The sequence below is a fragment of the Simochromis diagramma genome, unplaced genomic scaffold, assembly GCF_900408965.1.
Source record: "Simochromis diagramma unplaced genomic scaffold, fSimDia1.1 OVJJ01000141.1, whole genome shotgun sequence".
Classification (NCBI taxonomy): domain Eukaryota; kingdom Metazoa; phylum Chordata; class Actinopteri; order Cichliformes; family Cichlidae; genus Simochromis; species Simochromis diagramma.
In genome coordinates this window covers 906309-924028 of record NW_024387350.1, presented here as the reverse complement: position 1 = coordinate 924028, position 17720 = coordinate 906309, and the positions used below count along the sequence as shown (strand labels likewise).

General features: G+C 40.1%; 1 protein-coding gene across 3 annotated transcripts; it reads right to left on the bottom strand.

Moving 5' to 3' along the window:
- Window positions 1-5636: 5636 nt before the first annotated feature.
- Window positions 5637-16458, bottom strand: LOC120718410 (zinc finger protein 394-like). 3 transcript variants are annotated; one of them, XM_040006966.1, is made up of 4 exons: window positions 16139-16458; window positions 14964-15146; window positions 13734-13988; window positions 5637-7376 (listed from the first exon to the last, which is right to left on the bottom strand). In XM_040006966.1, the coding sequence occupies exons 2-4, from the start codon at window positions 15133-15135 to the stop codon at window positions 6610-6612; spliced, it is 1194 nt and encodes a 397-aa protein (XP_039862900.1). In that variant the 5' UTR covers window positions 15136-15146; window positions 16139-16458; the 3' UTR covers window positions 5637-6609. The 3 variants fall into 3 exon arrangements, with proteins under 3 accessions (XP_039862900.1, XP_039862899.1, XP_039862901.1); XM_040006965.1 differs by having other exon boundaries at window positions 14964-15152; window positions 16139-16457; XM_040006967.1 differs by having other exon boundaries at window positions 13734-13967; window positions 14964-15152; window positions 16139-16456.
- Window positions 16459-17720: the final 1262 nt, after the last annotated feature.

Here is a 17720-nt window from a genome sequence, read left to right as displayed (position 1 = left end):
GATGTCTGGGGCCTGGATCTCCTCCATGCCTGCTTCATGACCTGAGGAACAGGGCTGTGGCTCCCCACAACCTCTAGCAGATTGTTACATGGAGAAACCTTTTGAATACAAGCATGCCCATCCACACATGTGTTCACAGACACAAACTACACTTTTCTTGGCTGCTACCTCGAAGCACACTGTGCACTGTTGGTCTTGCGTGCTGCACAATAACATTCAATATTTAATATTTACCGTTATCTACATTTATTTAGGTTATTGCAATGATGTTGTGTTTATTGTGTTGCTCTTTTTTATGCTTTTTTATGTTTTCTCTTTTCCCCCCCCCTAAACAGGTGATCCAGGTGATTTTTTTCTTCTTCTTTTTTAAATGTCCTCTCTCACTGCCCCTCTTCCCCTCTGTTTATCTTTCCCTCTCTTTCTTTCTTTCTCCCTTTCCTATAGAATAGAATAGAATGCCTTTATTGTCACTATACAGTAGGGCTGCCACAAACGATTATTTTGATAGTCGACTAGTCACCGATTAATTTTGCGATTAGTCGACTAATCAGATCATGTATCAATTGGACGTAAAACGTACATCTTATTGCACCAGCAGCATCTGCTCTTATATAACTATCATTAGCTTTAAGTGTTTCAGGTCTGTGCTAACTAAAAATAAAGACAAGATGATAGTTTGTTAAATTTTAATGAAATTTGCAGATTGTTTCGGTGAAGTTTAATAAACTCCTTGCTGTCTAAAATGTAACAGGACACCGGAGTAAATTCTCGAGCATCTCACACTTCTGATGATCAGCTGTCTGCTTGACGTTTATTCAGCTGTGTAAAAACTATAACTTTAATCTCAGCCAAACAGGAACAAATAAAATACAAAAAAAAAAGCCAAACAATAACATGTTTAAGTTATCTAAGTGACTTATATATCATGTTTAACCTGAGCAGCGAAAGACGGCGGTGGGTTTGAAAACGATTTGCCGGGAGTCCGGTGTTCTCACGGCTCTAGCTAGCCTTGCCCCCGGCTCGCTATCGAGCTAGTGGGTAACAGACATCTCTGAAAACGTCGGAGCACTTTTGAAAATATGCGGTGTCTTGATAAACTGAGCAGATATTTGAGGTTTGCGCTATGAATGGGCTGCGCTATGAATTCTGGGACAGAGCTACTTCTTCTTCTTCGGGGTTTAACGGCAGCTGGCATCCTTGTACATGCAGTGCTGCCATCTTCTGTTTCACTCTGTTATTACACTCTTAAATCCTACTACTCATTCCTGCGTCTTTTGGGATCTTACAAAGCTTCAAACGACGCGTCGACTATTAAATCAGTCGTCGACAATTTTAATAGTCGACGTAATCGTGACTAGTCGACCAATCGTGGCAGCCCTACTATACACTTGTACAATGAGATACAGAGCATCTCCTACTCAGTGTAAACATGCTGGGGGGGGGGGGGGTACAATTCTGCAGCGCTATGTACATATGGACAGTATTAACAAAGGAAAAAACATATATACAGTGGGTCAAAAAAGTGTTTAGTCAGCCACCGATTGTGCAAGTTCCCCCACTTAAAATGATGACAGAGGTCAGTAATTTGCACCAGAGGTACACTTCAACTGTGAGAGACAGAATGTGAAAAAAAAATCCATGAATCCACATGGTAGGATTTGTAAAGAATTTATTCGTAAATCAGGGTGGAAAATAAGTATTTGGTCACCTCAAACTTCCATGTCTCTGGCTCTCACAGTAACGTCTTCTGTAAGACACTTTTCTGTCCCCCACTCATTACTAGGGATGGGTATCGAAAACCGGTTCTTGTTGAGAACCGGTTCCCACTGTTTCAATTCCTTGGAATTGTTTGCCATTTTTGCAAACGATTCCCTTATCGATTCCAGTTACCCCGAATGACGTCACCACGTTGCGGAGCGTCATTTACCTGGCAGGAAACACGGCGCGAAAGCGGCTCAAACGCTCAAAAGTTTGGTTATACTTTACTGAGAACGGATGACAACAGGGCAACTTGCAGTACTTGAAAAGTAGATATTTCATTTAAGGGAGGAAACACTGCGAATATGCAAAAGCATGACCTTAAATGAATTGTCGTGTTTTTAATTCCGCTCCGGACTCGTGAGTCTCAACCCAGCAGCAGCGGTAACGTTTGCACGTCCTCTCCCGTTAATGCGGCAGGTAAATAATCAACTAACAGTGCATATTATGTTAGCGCGATCTGTCTTATTACAAAACCTGACATTACTGTGCATTTAGGTGATCATGATGAGAGAGACAGAGTCTGTCTGGCTCAGATGCTGGCAGTTCTTGCTGCAGTCTACCGGTAGCGTCTCCTTTCAGGCCAGGATAGACGAATGTCACCGAGCAGTGACTCAGTTTGTGGTAAAAGGCTTGCACCCATTTGCCACAGCAGATGCCCCCGATTTTCGGTAAGTGAATGTGTTTAATTGTAGGCAGGGACATTACTGGATATTCTTGTGTAATTGCTACAGAATAATTTATGTTATACTTTGTTATTGCTACAGAAGAATATTTATTTTATTATTTTCCATTTACAATTTTTTTTCCTGGGGACCCTGTGACACCCCATTGAAGAGTCGTAGGCTGGATCTCTTAAGATCTCACTGCTGGGTTTGTAAGGCCATGTTACTTGTAAATTTCTATCTTGTTCAAAGAGAAGATATAAAACAAAGTTCTAAGCTAATCGACCTTAGTGTTCTCCTTTTTAAAAGAGAATCGATAAGAGAATCGATAAAGAATCGAATCGTTAAACAGAATCGAAAATGGAATCGGAATCGTGAAAATCTTATCAATACCCATCCCTGCTCGTTACCTGTATGAATGGCACCTGTTTGAACTCATCATCTGTATAAAAGACACCTGTCCACAGCCTCAAACAGTCAGACTCCAAACTCCGCCATGGCCAAGACCAAAGAGCTTTCGAAGGACACCAGGAAAAGTATTGTAGACCTGCACCAGACTGGGAAGAGTGAATCTACAATAGGCAAGCAGCTTGGTGTGAAAAAAATCAACTGTGGGAGCAATCATCAGAAAATGGAAGACATACAAGACCACTGATAATCTCCCACGATCTGGGGCTCCACGCAAGATCTCATCCCGTGGGGTCAAAATGATCATGAGAACGGTGAACAAAGATCCCAGAACCACACGGGGGGACCTGGTGAATGACCTGCAGAGAGCTGGGACCAAAGTAACAAAGGTCACCATCAGTAACACACTACAACGGCAGGGAATCAAATCCCGCAGTGCCAGATGTGTTCCGCTGCTGAAGCCAGTGCATGTCCAGGCCCGTCTGAACTTTGCCAGCACATGGATGATACAGCAGAGGATTGGGAGAATGTCATGTGGTCAGATGAAACCAAAGTAGAACTTTTTGGTATAAACTCAACTCGTCGTGTTTGGAGGTTGAAGAATACTGAGTTGCATCCCAAGAACACCATACCTACTGTGAAGCATGGGGGTGGAAACATCATGCTATGGGGCTGTTTTTCTGCCAAGGGGACAGGACGACTGATCCGTGTTAAGGACAGAATGAATGGGGCCATGTATCATGAGATTTTGAGCCAAAACCTCCTTCCATCAGTGAGAACTTTGAAGATGAAACGAGGCTGGGTCTTCCAACATGACAATGATCCAAAACACACCGCCCGGGCAACAAAGGAGTGGCTCCGTAAGAAGCATTTGAAAGTCCTGGAGTGGCCTAGCCAGTCTCCAGACCTCAACCCCATAGAAAATCTGTGGCAGGAGTTGAAAGTCCTTGTTGCTCGGCGACAGCCCCAAAACATCACTGCTCTCGAGAAGATCTGCATGGAGGAATGGGCCAAAATACCAGCTACTGTGTGTGCAAACCTGGTAAAGACCTATAGTAAACGTTTGACCTCTGTTATTGCCAACAAAGGTTATGTTACAAAGTATTGAGTTGTATTTTTGTTATTGACCAAATACTTATTTTCCACCCCGATTTACGAATAAATTCTTTACAAATCCTACCATGTGGATTCATGGATTTTTTTTTTTTTCACATTCTGTCTCTCACAGTTGAAGTGTACCTCTGGTGCAAATTACTGACCTCTGTCATCATTTTAGGTGGGGGAACTTGCACAATCGGTGGCTGACTAAATACTTTTTTGCCACACTGTATATATAAAATGTACAATATACAAGACGTAAGTAATATGTAATAAATAGTGTTATGTATATACAGTTGAGTTATTGCACATAGAATTGGTATTGCACAGTGGTGGTCCATAGAGGAAGTGGGAAGTGGGGGGGCTGTGTTATCTGTGCATGTGTGAGTTCAGGGTGGTTATCGCTTTGGGGAAGAAACTGTTTTTGAGTCTGTGGGTTTTTGTGTTGATGCACCTGTAGCGCTTCCCTGAGGGAAGCAGGCTGAACATGTTGAAGCTGTCCTTGCTAATGTTTGCTGCTCTGGTGAGGCAGCGGGAGGAATAGATGTCCATCAGGGACGGGAGAGGGCAGCCGATGATCTTTTGTGCTGTCTTGACCACACTCTGAAGCCTCACTCTATCTGCTTTGGTGCAGCTGCCGTACCATACCGTGATGCAGTAGTATCCCGTATCCTTCTATACTTAACAGGCCGAGCAGCAAAGTCAGCTTCTTTGTCACATTTCTACTTTTTGTCCTCCTCCTCTTCTTTCGTCCTCAACAACTGTGCAGTAAAACCTTCTGAACTTTGGCACAATGATGAAGGGATGAGGCTTTATTTTCAAAATGAGGTATCACTGATTCTTTGGAAATTAGTCTAATCATTTAAGACGTTACTCACTCTCTCTCTCTCTCTGATGTACTCGCTCACTCCCAGTGAAAATCTGAACATTGTCTTCATCTAGGCCTCCAACTTTCCCTCATCCTACGCCTGCAACTAGTCCAGAATGCCGCAGCACATCTTTTAAGCGGCACCAGAAGACATTATCATATTACACCTGTCTTAGCCAACCTTCAATGGCTCCCCGTCAAATAACGTATCGTTTTTAAAATCCTTTTGTACACTTTTAAAATTTTAAATAACTTGGCGCCCAGCTACTTGATTGACCTCCTTGACCTATATACCCCTAAGAGTGCACTTAGATCCTCTAATCAATCGCTCTTACAGCAACCAATGTCCCGACAGAAGACTAGGGAGGATTGTGCTGTTGCTGCAGCTAAACTTTGGAATAGCCTGCTGATCTATGTCTGTGCGTCGAAACAAATTAGACTTTAACTTCCACCCAGTTCACGCTTGTGCCCGCCACTTACCTCTAACAATTTTGTAATGATAACTGTATTTTCTTTGTTCTTCTATTGTTGTAATCCTGCAACACAGCAATTGTGTGAAGCAATTTGATGTTAAATGTGCTATAGAAATAAAATTGAAACTGAAATATATACTTTGAGACTTTGTAAGTGTTAGTGTGTCTATGTAGTCATTTCTACTGGAAGACCATATTCTGATCAGTGAATCCTAGTATCATTCTCTATAGGGCCATGTTTGTTTTCCAAACAAAAAAGAAGAAAGGTAAACTAGAACAATGATATGGAATGGGGCATGTTTATCCAAAAGGGTCAAAACATCAATTTCTGCATTTACAGTATATAAAACAACATGAGAAACAAGGTAAGTAAACAAACTTTATTTATACATTACCTTTCGCAGGTGAAAAACTACAAAGTCCTTTACAATAGAAACAGGCAATAAAAACATAAAACAACATACTTATAACATACGGCCTAAAACTATATGGCCTATGACTCCAAGAACACCGTCCCCAATGTTAAACATTGAGGTGGAAACATTGTGCTTTGGGGATGTTTTTCTGCCAGGGGGACAGGACAACTGCACCGCATTGAAGAGAGGATGGAAGGGGCCATGTACTGTCAAATCTTGGTTGAGAACCTCCTCCTCTCAGCCAGGGCATTGAGAATGGGTCGTTAGTGGGTATTCCAGCATGACAGTGATCCAAAACACATGGTCAAGGCTACAAAGGATTGGCTCAGCGACCATAATCCCATAGAAAAATCTGTGGAAGGAGCTGAAGGTTCGAGATGCCATGAAACATTAATTACTCAGAGGATCTGCAACGAGGAGTGAGACAAAATCCCCACTGAGATATGTGCAAAACTCGTATACAACTACAAGACACATCAGACCTCTGTGATTGAAAACAAAGGTTTTGCCACCAAGCAAAGGTTTCAAAAGTTTTGCAAAGGGACCAAATATTTATTTCATTAAATAACGTGCAAATTGATCTATAACTTTTTTTTGCATTTTTCGGTGTTGTTGTTCTATCACTGTTCAAATAAACCTACCATTAAATTTATAGACTGATAATTCCTTTGTTAGTGGGCAGACTAAAGATTTCAGCAGAGGTTCAAAAGGTTTTTTTCCCTGACTATATAATAATGAGGTAATAAACTGCCCTATTCTGGGAAGCATATTCAAGAGCTGATTAATTTTGACATCAGCAATTCTGAGTTTTCAGTTTCAGTGCATAACAAAAAAACAAAAACAAAACAAAAAAAACCCAGCAGAACCTCCATCTGTCAAAAAGAAGTATGACGAATCACAACCCATTTTCTGAGGAAGACACTTTAAACAGCATGAATTTTCATGTGAATCTTTACATGGTCAAGCCGCCTATATCTTTTCCCACAGCTGCTACAGGAATACGGTTTCTCACCTGTGTGAATTCTTACATGACGTTGCAATACAGAGTTTAGTTTGAATCTTTTTCCACAGGTCCTGCAAAGATGTGGCTTCTCATCTGAGTGAATTTTTACATGATTACTCAAATGTGATTTCTGTAAGAATCTTTTCCCACAGGTGTTACAGGAATACGGTCTCTCACCTGTGTGACTTCTCCGATGGTTAATCAATTTGGATTTCTTTTGACAAAGCTTTCCACATATGTCACATATCAGATGCTTATGCCTGTTCTGAGGTTTACTCTGACTCTCTGACACAGAAGTGTTGTTTACTCTCTGACTGTGACTTCTCTTTCTGTCATATCTATTCTTTTTCAGCTCTGCATTTCTAGCTGATCCTGAGTCCACACGCTGGCTTTCGTCATGATCTCGGCTCTCTGCTTCAGGAGAGATGTGAGAAATGAACTGCTCACTGTTTGGTTCTGGTTCACTGTAGGCACTTTCCCCATAAGTCGGAGTCTCCTTGAAAGTATCAGTCTCCTGCTTCAGTCCAAGCTGCTCTCCCTCCTGACTGCTGCACACTTCCTCCTGTTCCTCTTTAATCTGTGGAGGCTCTGGGTCCTCCTGGTCCAGACTGGAGTTCCTTTCTTTATTACAGACCTGCTTCTCTCTGGTGACCATCTCCTCATCATGGACACTCTGCTGGTGAAGGTCTGAAAAGAAATAGGGAATAAATTAACTAATAACAAACATTTGAGAAAATGTATTCTGATCTGAATCATTAGCAGCTCTCTATGTAGTGACCATGTAACAGTGAAATTTAAAGAGTACAAAGTGACAAATTATTTGGGCACTGATGCAAATGACTTATTTCTTATTAATAAAGATCAGTTAAATGTGTGGATGTCTATAAATGTGTGAAATGTAGTGATGTTGGTGTGTTTTTTGGTAAATGAAAGTGGATTTCTCAGTTTAAGTGTTACACATTTGTGCTGCTTCAGAAACATTTCTTTGTGCTCGCAGTGTCAAAGCTTTGTTACTGAGTGTTATCGTTTTAATGTGGCTTTTTTCTTAATCCAGTATAAGTAAGCAGGAGTTTCTTAGCATTTCAGTGTCTCACTCATTTGGGGGGGAAAAGTAAACCAATGAACCAATCAGAAACAAATAACAACTTGAGTAGTTTTTCTACAGTGAAAATTGTAATGTCCTATTAGACAGATTACAAAATTCACTTTATCTCCCAGGAACAAGGCTGGCAACTCCTCCCCCTTTTGTGAGTGTGGACGCTTCATCTCTTTGCTCTTTAAATGCTTTGCTTCTTTTATTGATTTTTATGCTGATTTTTTTCCCTTTTTTCTGTATGAGCTTACCTGCGATAGCTTCTGGACACTTATAGATCATTAGGACTAAAGTGTTCTTAACAGAAACAGCAACATTTTATAGTTACCTTATCCTCAGCGCTCTGTGTCTGAGGCCTAGACACAGCTGAAGCCTGATTACAGCGTCTGGGCACCGAGCAGCCTCAATAGCCTGGAAAGGTGCTAACCGCTAGGCTAACTAGCAACAAGATGCCTTCCCTCTCCACAGATAACTACCACAGCCTCCTGCAGAAGATTGCAGTACTGGAGACAAAAAAATCATCGCTTAGAAGTAAACGTGGAGGTAAATGGACTGTGTGGAAATGAAACAACCTTGCCTTTGATTCAAAACAATGGCGATGAGCAAGCTAGTACACAGCTAAGGAGCACAGATAACATGACCAAGAAAGTAGACTCTGTGCATTATTATAAATCCTCAAGTGATAATCCCCCCTTGGACTGTCTTGGTGCAAAACCAAGACATAAATCATGTCTCCTGGAAGGAGAGCACAGCGAGCTGAAATCTCTGAAACCGACTGGCCTTCACTTCCTATGAGACAGAGAAGCTCTTCTACCCCTGTATACGAGAGGAAACAGGACTGGACAACCGTGAATAGGAAGGTTAACAACAAACCTTCAAAACAACTGAATGTGAAACTGCAGAACAGACTTGTATAGTATAGTATAGTGACAAAGTTGCTAAGTTGGCAACACTGACAAACACTAAGGGATAGCAGCACCCCTTTATGAAATGCAAAACACCATGATGCTGTGTGCAGTCCCACAATGACCAATTCATGGGACTGTCCTATTTAATCTGCATATGCTGTCTCTTCATGACATCTTTTAGGAGTTAGCAGTGATAAGCCATCTATCAAATATGTAAATGATACCCAGATTCATTTCTGTGCTCTCATTATGTTTGTGCCTTGGAAAAGTGGATGTCTGGACACAACTAAAACTTAATTCCATTCATCCATTCTCCTTCAATTAAACAGAAAAAAAAAAGACAAATCCATTTAGTTTACCATCTTCAGACTTCAGACACTGAAGACATGTGTAAAAAATTACAGAGCCTATCCAGGAAAACAATGTCGTAACCAGAAACTGCTCTAACCCTAGGCCGTAACCTTCCCACGCCTAACTACACATCATATCAATGCAGCCTTCAACATCTTGAATGGCATGGAAGGTTAAAAGGAGCTTCCAATTACAAAGTAAATCGGGGCGTAGATTTCTTGCATAGGTTTAAATCAAGCTTTACTTTCAATGGCCATATTAAGGCAACACCTCTGAAAGATTGAAGATTGTATGTGGCGTTCCTCAAGGTTCTATTTTGGGACCTAAACTTTTTAATTTATATATCAATGATATCTGTGACGTATCAAAAAGGTTACATTTCGTTTTAATTGCAGATGATACAAATTTTTATTGCTCAAGAGAGAATTTGAAAGATTTGGTTAAAATTATGGTTTCTGAGATGGTAATATTTAAAAAATGGTTTGATGTAAATAAATTATCTTTGAATCTGACAAAAACAAAATTTGTGATATTTGGTAATGGTGTAAAGGAGGAATAAGTTATTATGTCTACTATTGGAGAATTGATTGAAAGAGTTAATGAAATTTTGCTTTTTCGGTGTAATAGTATATGAAAATTTAACTTGGAAATCTCATATTGAGTAAGAGAGATACTCCCATACGGTTTATGACAAAATTTGATCCGATTTGATTGATGACCCTAATCACGACCTTTTGACCTCCCCCCTCCCCCCGGAAGTGTGTAGACAGCAGAAGAAAATATAATTTTAAGCATCAGCTAGCTAGGACTACACAAAGATTAATGAGTCAACGGTTAGGGGTATACGACTGTGCTGAACTCTCTTCATTATAATCTAAAGAGTTGTACAAATTTACATTGTTTTAAAAAGTGTTACATGTTTAAAACGATAAATCAATATGAAGAATATGAAAGAAATTGGAGTTCATAGAAGAAGGGGATTTTTTTTCTCCCTCTTTCTTTCTCCTTATTTTATTCTATTTACTTTTTTTCTTCTCCTTGTTATTATGTGATGTGGTATATTGCTGATTGTAAATGTGTTGTTTGGTCTGTGTTAGGATCTGGAGATAAATGCTAGTGTGTTCCCTGGTTTATGGTGCCCACTTATATTAGTTGAATCGCAGATAGAGGGCGGAGTTTAATAAGAATATTTTCTTCTTCCTGCTCCTTTTCACGCATGGTTGGAGTGCTATATCAAGGGAAAGCATGGTTTGTGTGTATGAAAGGATAAAACTGTTGAAACTGTTGAACCAAGTGTGAAATAAATAAATAAATAAATAAATAAATGAAGGCTGAATTAAATCCAAACCATTAAATTATTTATGGCAATATTAAACAAATACATAGGAATGCTTTCTTACCTTTGCATAGTAACTCACAAAAATACCAATATCCTCTCTAGAAAAGCTAGTTCATGCATTTATTACTTCTAGTTTGGACTACTGTAAATTGATATTACTGGGATGTCCTAAAACTCCATGTAAGGCTTTGAGTTGATCCAAAGTGCTGCAGCAAGTGTACTGAAAGGAACTAGAAAGAGAGAGCATATTTCTACTATATCGGGGTCTCTTCATTAGCGTTCTGTTAAATCCTGCTTTTCACACACAAGTTCTTGAATAATCAGGCTCCATCTTATCTTAATGAGCTTATAGTACCATATCACTCCATTAAAACACTTTGTCTTCAGGCTGCAGATTTACTGGTGTTTTCTAGAATATTTGGCTAGAGGAGACAGACAACCTCTTTACTTTTAAGAAAGCATACAGTTAGGGCTGGATCAGGGCCCTGTGCTTCGTACGTCGCTTACTACATCCAAGATCAAATGAAACATCCAAGACCAAACCATCGCGCTAACCGTGAGCGCGCTAATCCGGTTCCCCGAACACACCTGCTGTTGACGATTAGTACAGCTGGATGAAGTAATGTGACATCACTGGGTGTCGTAAAAGGGGCTACGCATCGATAGTAGAAACATTGATCGGCAACCCGCTGATTGGTCGACGAAAATGTCGAAGGGGCGCGCTCGGTATTTTCCGGCAGCAGAGCAAGAACTCTTGATTGAGGGATGTCAGGAGTTTCAGAGTTTAATTAAAACGCAAGAGAACACTGCAAAGGCTGCAAAAGCAAGGAGAGAGGGCTGGCAGAAAGTTGCTGACAAATTAAACTCGTAAGTAATTTAATAATAACAATAATAATGGAGTGGATTTATATAGCGCTTTTCAAGGCACCCAAAGCGCTTTACAATGACACTATTCATTCACTTTATTATTTATTTATAGATTTATTATATTACACTATATTATCCAATATTATTTTACATTATATTATATTGTTATATTATATCCTCTTTCACATTAGAGCCACAACAGGACCCACTAGAACATGGGAACAAGTAAAAGTGAAATATAAGAATATTACACAGAATGGTAATATTTATCACTTATATTGCTTTTCGTCTCTTGAAAAGAGACCCTGAAATAATCTGTTTGTTTGTTCATAACAGCAACCAAGAAAAGGGCAGAGCAAAAAAAGACAGGTGGAGGTCCTGCACCCCCTCGTCAACAAGTTGGTTAAGTAAATAATATCCTCACGGGAATATCGATATCTCTCAATGAGCACACTGTCGCGCTGAGCTAAAGGATCCTGTCTGTCCCGCAATATACGCTGAATTCTGAGAACTCTCCTTATCAATCTTGCACCTTCCTCAATGGGTGGCTCGCGTAAACGGACAGGACATGGCTGTGACAGACTTCCCAAATCCACCTTCGCTTTTATAGCCGTGGTCTCACATCTTGATTACACGAAGTGATTTACAATTACTACTCTGAAATATGAATTACATCTGTAATAATCACATAGATGTAATAGAATGTTAATAGTACATTTCCCTTTTTTAGGATATGACCTGTATGTATCTGTGTGACATCAATAAAAGGATCAAGTGCTGCATTGTCTTTAGTTACATTGATAATATTTATTTATGGTAAAACAGTGGTGGAATATCGCTGTTGCTTTCGTATAAATGAAGCGGACATACCTGCGTGGCCGCGATCTAATCCTGTTTACATAAAGTAAACCTGCTCCCGAACAGGTTTACGCTTACGGCTCTGTTGCTATGACAGCAAGTCCCGGATGAGCTTCGGGGAACCGAACGATCCAGGATCACGCGAAATCGTCAACAATCTCATCCAGCTAACTTACTTAGCGAGGTACGAAGAACGGGCCCCAGGTAACCCTGAATCCTCCCATAGTTATGCTGCAATAGGTGTAGACTGCTGTGGGATTCCCATGATACACTCAGTATTTCTTCTTCAGTCACCTTTCTCACTCATTATGTGTTAATAGACCTCTCTGCATTGAATCATTACAAATTATTAATCTCTGGCTCTCTTTAACAGCATCTCTTTGTCCTTTCCTCCTGCCCTCACCCCCACCGGTCAGGGCAGATATCTGCCCTGCTGTGAACCTGTTTCTTCCTGTTAAAAGGGAGTTTTCCCTTCTTACTGTAGGAGTGCATTGAAGCAACTGTTGTTAGGATTGTGCTCTGTATGAATAACACAAATTTGAATTGAATAGAAATTAGAAATGTAGTTAAACTGAGAGATCCATTTATTTATTTCTTGAGGAGATGGCTACTGCAGCTGTCTTTTTATTGACTTTCCTAAAAGACACGACAGCTGTTTGTATAGTGGTCACTACATTTGACAGCTATTCAAAGGTTTTTTCTTGTATTTCTGTAAGTGTTGATGGTGTACTTGCACATGAACCACTACACTGATGTGTCACTCCATGCCCTGCCACCCACTGGCTGACCAGTTATATTTGTTACATATATTCTTATATTATTATAAAATATAATTGAAATATATGAAAAAGTATTTTTGTTATGTTATTGTTTTTACACAGTGTATATTATTCATTAATTTGTCAAAACCTATATTGTCCACCTAAGTGGACATGTAAAAAACTCTGTGAAAAGTACATGTTTAAAAAAATGAAGTTCAAAAAAAAATTTTTTTTCCCATGTTTAAAGATGAACAAAAATACGGGGAAAAAAATCCAGATTCATGTATGAAAGGGTTAAAGGGTCACATGATCTTATTTCAAAAAAGTATAAGCTAGCAACCATTATTGTAAGCTAATGTTTTAATCACCCCATCTTAGCTTTCTGATACTTAAAAAGAAAACTATGTGGAAACATCTAGACTTATTTGCATTCAGACAGCTTTTTAATCTCCACTTTAAAGGCTGTAGGTTGAAGCCATTGCTTTAACACTCTGTATAATCTTAAAATGTATTGTTTTATCTTTAAGGCTCATATACCCTGATTTCTTTATATTACCTAATTACCTCATGATTTGTATCACACATTTATGTTTTATCTTTTATTCTACAAATATGTATTGGAAGTGGACTGCACATTGACACTAGCAGAAACAGACAGAAGTGTTCTGAGGAATTTGATGGGGCAGGTCTCTCTGGACTAGTGATGTCACCAGAAGGTACAAAGCTTTAAGGCTCACTCTGCTAGAGATAAACAGCGCTATAAAATTTGGTGTTAGGCAATGCTCTCTTTGCCCCCATTCTCTAATTCTGCAGGCCTTCTCCATGAGTCATATTTAGTTTTATTATGACCATCACAGTTTTACATACCTATTCTGTGTGACTGCATCTCAGGTTTCCAGACCATCTCCAGCAGCCTGAGCTGCTCTTCATCAATCCAGACAATAATGTCTTCAGCCTCCTGCTTCAGTCCAAGCTGCTCTCCCTCCTGACTGCTGCACAGTTCCTCCTGTTCCTCTTTAATCTGTGGAGGCTCTGGGTCCTCCTGGTCCAGACTGGAGTTCGTCTCCTGATTACAGACCTGCTGCTCACCCAGACTCTCCTCTTCCTCACAGTCATGTTGTTTTGTGAGGTTTTGAGGAAAAACAGAGTGACAAGATTCTCTTGTTATATTTGTAATGAAAATGTTGCATTTTGGTGTTATTCTTGTATGTTCCCTGTAGATCTTCATCACCAGGTCATGTGATAATGTCCTGATCAGAGCAGGCGTTCTTTAGTTGGTCCATTTTATGATGAAGAAGACAGAAAGAAGGTGCATCAAACAGTTCTTTTTATGGGAGCAAACACAGAGCCTCAAGCAGAAATACTGTCTCAACAGGGAAAGTTAATAACCACTGTCACAACAGAGCTCAACACTGAAGCTCACAAAGTAAAAATGCCATTCTGGGATTTTGATTATGACACTGTGAAACGATGGTATGAGCTCCTGTAGAAACCAAATGTCTGTATGATATCAAGCTTGTTATAACAAAAGAGACTTTTCTTCAAAGAACTACTCCACCCACAATCCTAAACTGAAAAAGGCAATGTCTGAGATTGGTGGACTTCACTGTTATTATGCAAATGCTCAAATTTGCAAACTAGAGATGCACCAATTGAGTAGCTCGCCGGCCCATTTCACACACATATGTTATCGTAATGGAGGCTGCACAGCATGATAAGACTGACTGAGTCTATCAACATCACTAACATGTGTCATTAAAACGTTTACCTCTCTCTTATAAAGTCTCTGCTGTTACTAGGACCTAACCTATCAGTGACCATGAACCTGCACCAGTGCAACATAGTCCATCACTGGACACTGAACCACAGCACTGATAAATAGTTTTCACACTGTCTCATTAAGACTGTGTGTGCTCTTCCTCAACTATCACAGTTTGCTCCTCTGAATTGATCACCAAAGTAACAGCTTCCTGCTCTCAGCTAACATCAGCTTAGAGAAATCCTGGAGATGCTGATAAACTTTCAGATTTATCACCAATCAACCAAACACTGAAGAATCTGAGCTTGAACAGCACAGAGTTAAAAACATGTCCATACCTATGATGTGTGAGTTTCTGTCGGGTTTCCGGCTGATATCCAGCAGTCTGTGCTGACGGTTGATCTCCTCCTCATACTGGACGATGGTTTTTTGAACCTCTGAGAAGATTTCTTCACAAACAGCAGTTAGTCTCTCCTTGATGAACTCTGTCAGATACTGAACTGAACTCATCGCTGCTGAGGCTGGGGCTGGGCGGATCGATACAAATGATACAGACATATTGGTATAAGACCCACACTAACGTGAAGGGATCAATACTTTAAGGGATCAATATAAATCAACAGGTTTATATTGTTGATTGTCATTTATGCTTAGAAAAATAAAACCATATATGCTTAGAGGTGTATAATTGATTGTGTAGTGATAGGATGTGTGATCCTTAGTAGTTTGCAAAGACTGTGTGTCTTCCAGAGTGTTCTGGCATTCACACTCAGATCCTGGAGTCACAAGAAGAGCTCGTACCTTCTTTTATTGTTTTATGGTATAGCAAACACAAGTACATCTGTTTTAGTCTAGGTGCCTTTTGTTTAGATGAACTGCTGGACTGCAGGTTTAGGGAAGTCGTTCACAGGGTCACATCTTGATTTAGCTAGTAGGCCATCACTGTTTCCCTCATCAGATCGGTTGGTTTTTGAGCTGTTCTTTACTCAAGTGAACTGGCTTCACGCTTCTAAATAAATTACAGTACAATGTTTCTAAATCTCACTGCAACTGCTGCGTCACAATAATCTGTCCTGCTTCATAAATCTGTCCCATAGCTTATATAGTAACACATATCTTATTTTCCTATATCTACTTGTTGTAATTCAGTGGAACTTATTTCCTTCATCCATCAATTACCCCAGCTGAATTAAAAATATTAATAACAATAACAATGAGCTGATTCCACATGATGTTTGTCATGTTTTCCTGTCTATGCTGAGCTCGTTATCACTTCAGCCACTTTATCACCATCTTGTCACTTTTTCCACCACATTGTCATTCTACCTACTGCTTGAACACTTTGCCCAAACTGCACCTCCTTTCCATTTACTAGACTCAGTCGTGTGTCTTTACCTTGCTGAACCACATCCCTACAAACACTCATCAGAGAGCCGTTCCTCAGTATTATATCACTCTTAACCTCCCTACATGCTTATTTATCGCTGTTGTAGCTGAAACTGGTTCCACTCACCGAGCCGAAGACTTTTTCTTCTGGAGACAGTTTTTTAACCTCGACTTAAATCCGTCCTCGTGTCTCGTTGTCACGGTTACATTGCGCTCACTGTCCGTTTCATCCACATTACAGATTTACTTTCACTGGTTTTTTGTTTTTTGTATTTTCCCCTCTTGTTTGACCTTTTTTTCACCCCCGCTCTTCTCTCCCGCCATCGATTTCTGTTCTTATTTCACTTCCTGAAATGTCACGTCGCTCTGCTGTTTCCGGTCCCTTCGCAGACCTGCCGGTCAAACCTCTCGTGGACCCTGCCCCCTCCTCTGCTGTTGTGTGTGTGTGTGTTTTTGCCTACTATCGAGGCTGTGGATATCACCAACTACTTATCTTACCTGGATAAGTGAATGTCTCATTCACACTGAAGTCTTCTGGTTGTGGATTCTCAGCTGGAAGCTGCAGTTCGGGGTTCTCCACTGTCACTAGGCTCAAATCCGGGCTCTCAGCCGTCTGTTGCATATCCAAAATCGCCTCTGCACATCGATGCTGTTCTGCCTTAAGCTTCATTCTTTTCTCTCGTTTGAGAACTGATTCCGATCTGGGTTTTCGTTCGTAGCCGAGATTGACCGTCGGAGCCCAGTCCTCCGACTCTTCGTCATCCAAAGCACTTGGGCAGCCTATAGTCCCAATCAAGTCAATATTAGACTACTAACTTAAAAGCACTAAGTAAACGAGAATTTAACGACAACCTAATGCTAATAAGTTCGTTTGCAAACATAACATTACCTCTGACGAAGTGGTCGCTGCAGACACGGGCATTGGCAGACTCTGCTCCTCCCGACTGTAAACGTAAATTTAAAATCCATTTTTTCCTACGTTTTTCGGTTAGAATTTTCCATTTTTCTCCTCTTCGTTGGGCTATTTTTGGTACCCTAAAATACCGTTTATCAGTTTCTCGGGTCGACCTACTGGAGCATCCGTAAACACAACAGGACATAGGCATTTTGCGTACTGTCTGTCTGTGATTTTGCGCTTATCTTTTTCACTTCCGACCGCCAGTCAAATTTCGCGCTTTACGTCGACGTCACGTCTACGTCAAATGAAACCATTTGAATACCGCAGACCTGCGGACACAACAGTGGAGGTTTAAACATAGCTGGGTCAACCAAACACTGGAAGACTAGAGAAACATCTAGAGTATTAGAAAGGACAGAAAAACGTAAATTCCAACTTGTATAAACTTTTGTTGCTTGAAATGATTAAAATACTGCTCTTATTTTAAGGTTAGGTTAAGGTTTTTTTTAAGGTTAAGGTTCTTTATTTGTCACATGCATAGTTATACAAGTATAACACACAGTGAAATGTAGCCTGACACGCTCCTCGACATGTGCAAAAAAAATTGGGGGGGGGGGGGGGGGGAGAGGGAAAAAAAAAAAAAAAAAAAATATATATATATATATATATATATATATATATATATATATATACAGACATATAGTATATACACTGGGTGAATGTGCAGTAGTAGCAGCAAGCAGGTGAATTCTGTACATTAATATGAATAGACATCTGAATATTTTACAGGATAGACAATATAAACATATTT

Bases quoted from the DNA above. Each gene is read 5' to 3' on its own strand.
- LOC120718410 (XM_040006966.1), bottom strand. From the start codon at position 15,135: ATGAGTTCAGTTCAGTATCTGACAGAGTTCATCAAGGAGAGACTAACT. The intron at 13,989-14,963 runs GTATGGACATGT...AAAACCTCACAA, and splicing joins CAGAAACTCACACATCATAG to AACAACATGACTGTGAGGAA. The intron at 7,377-13,733 runs GTATGTAAAACT...ATTTCTTTTCAG, and splicing joins GATGCAGTCACACAGAATAG to ACCTTCACCAGCAGAGTGTC.